Below are 5,104 nucleotides of genomic sequence, written 5' to 3' on the forward strand. Positions count from 1 at the left end.
GGGCCGGGGCCGGGGCCGGGGCCAGGGCTGGGGCTGGGGCCGGGCGGCACCTTGGGGCGCAGTGAGGGCAGGCTCCGCCCAAGTCCAGGGCTGCCCTGCGGGGCACAGCCAATGCCAACAGCCTGGCGGGACGAGGCACCTGCCTGCTCTGCCTCTGCCAGCGACCCGGGGCCAGGCAGCCAAGCCGGGGTGCCTCTCGCCTGCGGGCAGGGAGCAGTGAGTCACTCGGGCCGGGAAGCAGTGGCTTTCCCATGTGATGCTATGGATGGGAGGAGGCGGGCCGGGTCTGCACTCCTCTTCCCACAAGCACCGCGTCAGCAACATCAAGCTGACGTGGTGCATGTGGGAACCTTGTCTCTTCCCCAGCCCTTCAGCAGCCATTAGGAAGCTGATGAGGAGGTGGGGGAGGGACAAGGGGCGGGAACAAAAGTAAACCATGTTTACTTTCATTTCCTGTTGCAGCACCGCAGGCCACAGAAAATGCCTTGGCGGGCCGCATGGCGGCCCGTGGGCCGTATGTTGGACAAACCTGCTGTAGCACTTCATGACCCAGCTGGGAGCGGTCCAAGCCGTGTCATTGGTGCCCACTTGGGCTGGAGGAGCTTAGGGATCTTCTCTGCAATGTCTCGGATTCTGGCTCTGTGGAAGCAGCAAATTTCCCAAGCTAAGGGGTTGGGGTGGCAAATTACCCCTTCAGTCCCCCTCAGGATGGAGTCTCCCATGTGTTAATCCACCTCTGGTTCCTGGTTGCTTGTTTCTTATTCCCGGATTCTAGTTCCTTTTCTGAAGATACTCATTACACAATTAAAGGTTTTTAGTAATGAATTAGGTGTGTTAATAAGTGACAATGTTATTACACTTAGCAAATTTGCAGATGTTTGCACTGGCAGTGTCTGAGTAGCTTCAGATTGGGGGAAGGCAGAAGATATTAAAAGAAGAGACACATGCTGGTGAGCCGACAGTCTCACCACTTGGAGCTTGGGTGTGTGACACTGTTAACATGAAGGCTCTGATTTTTCTGGAGCTTTTTCTCCTGCCCCTGGCTGCTCATGGGAAGATCTATGAAAGGTGCAAGCTGGCTGCAGTCATGAAAAGGCTTGGGCTGGCTAACGTTCCAGGATACAGTTTGGGAGACTGTAAGTCTGCTGCCTTGTGATTTTAACATGGTTTATGGGTGGGAAGGTGATATACCCTTTTCATAAATCCCAGGTAATCTAGTCTGTCCCTCCCCTTCCCCAATTAGGAGACCTAACTCAATCGGAAGTTTTTCCTTGTACCAGTCTAAGTTACTAGTTCCCCTAATTCCACCCCACCCTCTGTTCATCCCTCAGTCATTCCTTTCTCGGTTTGGTGTGTCCGAACCCTTCTCACTTTCTGCTGTATTATGAGCCTTACTGTAGCAGGACTGAAAGATGGTTCCATAGGAGTAAACAGGACACAGAGTGCAGAGTGCGGCATGAGGCCATGGTGGGAGCCCTGTTAACAGTAGAAGTACAACCAGTAGTGGCCCAAACCCTCATTTAGGATGTGTGTGGTATAGAGAGTATCCTTAGAGAATGGGATGGAAAAGGAGCATCATTGGAGACATTAGGGTGGTAGAGAGCAACAAGTGGGGAAAAATTGGAGAAAGGAAGCAAAAAGAACCAAAGAACTGGGAGCAGGGGCAGGGGGAGAAGAACAAATTACAATGCAATGTGTTTGGACTCCAGGAAAGAGAAAGGCCTTTCTTCACCGATTACCAGTAGCGATGAAGAAACCATTAAGAAACCAGTTTTTAAGAGTGATATACATGTGTTCTTATACAGAAAAATCAAATCTGCTGCTTGCCCAGGCAGCTCCACACATCTCAAACCCAATAAATCCCTTCCTATAACCAAACTAATTCAGCTTTATTTATGCTAAATGTGTAAGGAATAGGAATGTTAACCAACAGTAAAGATGAGCTAAGTTCCCCATAAAGATTTCCCACCAAATATCTCAGTCAGTGATGTGCAATTATACTTTTATCCAATTTGCTTCCTTACCCCAAATCTTGTCTACTCCTTGTGCTCTGCCACCTTGTCTCCAGTGAGGCTTCTTGTCCATCCCACTTTCTCTAATGATACTTTCTAAACTACACAAAATATTCTTTATTATTGAAAGGACAGGTTTGTGTAGACAGTCTCCTTCTAAGTATACCTTCATACATGTGGCAGTGGTACAGTAATAAGAGGAGGTCTCTTGGCTTTTGTTGACATGGGAGTATTGATACAGGGGAGTCCATCCCTAGATGCAAAGCTGAGCATTGGTGTTTTGACCTGGAACGCTGGAATGCCCTGGAGTACAGGGATTCCCCACTATTGACCCTGTCTGGTGAAAATAGGGGGGAATGCTCCATCTGACTATAATGAGCTTTGTGCCCATTAAGACAACACAGATAGATCCCAAATATAGTTTCAGTGATATAGGTCCCACATTCTTCATATGACATCCAAATATTTGGATATCCAAATTATACACTGAAAGTGTGTTTTGTTACATTCCTATTTAATAAAATTATAAATTTGCTCAGAGGAGAAAACAAACAACACATGTACACATTCTGTATCAATTATTTGCATAATATAAGGAGAGGAGACATATATTTTTATCCTGGAATCGGCTGCATAACTTGGGAGGAGGTTTAATAAGGTAAATGTAGCAGTCTTTTTACTCATTCTTCTTTCAAATGGAACCTTGCCAGGGGTGTGTACAGCACAATACGAGAGCAACTTTAACACAGATGCAGTAAACTATAACCCTGGTGACAGAAGCACGGATTATGGGATTTTGCAAATCAACAGCCGCTGGTGGTGCAATGATGGCAAGACTCCAAGAGCCAAGAATGCATGCAGAATCCAGTGCACAGGTGACACTATGAAGGGCATATTCCTCTCTTCTATACTGGGGTGGGCTCCCAGGGTTGCAAATGTATATCTGAGGGACAGTTGTGGGGAATTAGCAGCCCTACCTTAAAGACAAAAGTAAAAGCCTTATTCTTTAGTCAAAAGGCAGGGGTAGCAATTTATGGTCATGTACTAGGGCATAAAACAGAGCACTCCTAAAGGACATTTTCTGTCAGGATTTGTGTTGGGGTTTTTTTTAGGGTTTCTTTCTTTTTTAGACACTTCTGCCTCCCTTCCAGAGCAGCAGAGTTTACTTACCAGGTAGCCCTCTCTTGAGCAGAGTTAACTTTGGTCTCAAGAGCATGAAATTCACCCATGTGCATAAGACCACCCTAGATGACAGTAGTAGTATAATGTCCTGACCTAACCTTGTGGCGTTTTACAGATCACTAATGTTACTTTTATAAATCAATACTGTCCATTTGGAATCAAGTTCAGTTAAAAAAACAGTTGAAAGGGGTTAGAGGTATTTCAGCCATCCCTTAGTCTTCCTATCTACTCTTGTAGTTTTCCAATGATTTTTTTTATATCTTCTTTCCTGTGTTTCCATGTGAAAGACTTACACAAGTAACACAGGAAAATAGCTGACTCTCTTCCCAACCCAACAGTTCACAAGAGGGGGAGGTCACCCCTTGTTCACAAGACCAGCCCAGAGCTTTGGGTCAGGGCCAGATTAATGAATAGGCAAACTAGGCATGTGCCTAGGGCCCTGAGCTATGGAGGCCCTCAGTCCTTCCCTCTGCAGCAGAGGCGCCCCCCAGGCGGGCAGCTAGCAGCCCAGGGGCTGCCCCAGCTCAGAGTCAGCACCTGGCTCGATCCAACTGTTCCCTGAGCCCACCCATGTACCTGTGTGGAGATATGTGTGTGTGTATAATATATATTTTAAGTAGGGGCCCACAAGTTTGTTTGCCTAGGGCCCACTAAGTGGTTAATCCAGCCCTGCTTCTGGTCTCTTTTAATACCTTTTACTTGGACTCATTCAATACCTGTTCCAGCCAAAAAGCTCCCAAAAGCATAAGGTGGGGAAAAAGAGAATGTTTTTCCTCTCATTTCTTTCATTTATAGTGAATCTTAGATGTCATGGTTCAGCCAGCTAGCACCACAAGTTTCAGACAAGCATGCCTTTTTAAGTTAATGGGGTGCTGTTCTTTTATAATACTGGATAACAACTGCTTTGAAATAAGATAATTATCTAGCAATCAACACACAAATTCAAAACTGAGAGTAAAAGCAGGCCTTGCTATACTAGCTCTGTGTTTTTGCTCAGAAACTAGACAGAGAGGAACTTCAAAATTATTGCACTGGAACAGTCTATCGATCCTTCCAACCCAGTATCCTTTCACCAGTAAGTATCTGGTACCATGTTTCAAAGGCATATGCAAAAAATCTTGCAGTAGTCAGTTATGGAATAATTGACCTGTGAGAGAACAGGGGATACTCACACAATGCATCCTCCCGGCTACGAGCTCGAGGTCTCCCAGAATAAAGTCTCCATGCTACAGCAGGAACTTCCAGCGCGCACCTGATCAACTCTAACACCTCACCAGGTAAAGCAGATTGGGGAATCGCACCAGCCGGAGCAATATCCGGGGCCAGGCAGGGAGAGCAAAATTGGAAGCCGGCAGGCGGAGTGAAGGACCGCCACATCCCACCTGAGACTGAAACTCTGGAAACAAGGAAGAGAAAGGTAGGCTCGAGGGCTCAGAGAAGCCCTCCTCTAAGGGATGGAGAGAGTAAAAGAAGAATGCGGGAACTCTCTCCCTCGACTTAACATTTTGTTTCATTAATTAATCACCAGTGCTTTCAAATCAAGCCGGATACACCAGCAATCAAAATAGAAGAACGGGAGCAGCAGGGTTGGTTTCCATCCCAGCCCGGTTCCCTCTGGTTTTGTTTTCTCTCTCCCTTGGGGAATATCAAGTTGCTCTCCTCTGGCATCTTATTGGTGCCGAGCGTGGCAAGGATCTACTAGCAAGAGAGAGAAAGAAGTGGATGCTTCCCCTCAAGGTATGCCTTGCCCTGATTGACTGCCTCCCAAAACAATCAAGCCAGGCGTGGCGGCAATGTAAGTAAAGAAGAGACCCACTCTGTCCCAACGGGGAAGGCTCAGCCATCCATGGGAACATAGACCAAATAAAAGGAGTTGGCTGGACCCAACAAACTCAAAAAAGGACCCCGCT

The 5,104-nt window shown here is 46.8% G+C and overlaps 1 protein-coding gene across 1 annotated transcript; it reads left to right on the forward strand.

Annotated features, from left to right (window-relative positions):
• Window positions 1-905: 905 nt before the first annotated feature.
• On the forward strand, window positions 906-3,009 carry LOC109295719 (lysozyme C-1-like). The gene is made up of 2 exons (XM_019514709.1): window positions 906-1,136; window positions 2,723-3,009. Exons 1-2 carry the CDS (start codon window positions 1,001-1,003, stop codon window positions 2,992-2,994), a joined length of 408 nt encoding a protein of 135 aa, XP_019370254.1. The 5' UTR covers window positions 906-1,000; the 3' UTR covers window positions 2,995-3,009.
• Window positions 3,010-5,104: the final 2,095 nt, after the last annotated feature.

The sequence above is a fragment of the Gavialis gangeticus genome, unplaced genomic scaffold (assembly GCF_001723915.1).
Source record: "Gavialis gangeticus isolate Ggan-Ray unplaced genomic scaffold, GavGan_comp1, whole genome shotgun sequence".
In the NCBI taxonomy this organism is placed as follows: Eukaryota; Metazoa; Chordata; order Crocodylia; family Gavialidae; genus Gavialis; species Gavialis gangeticus.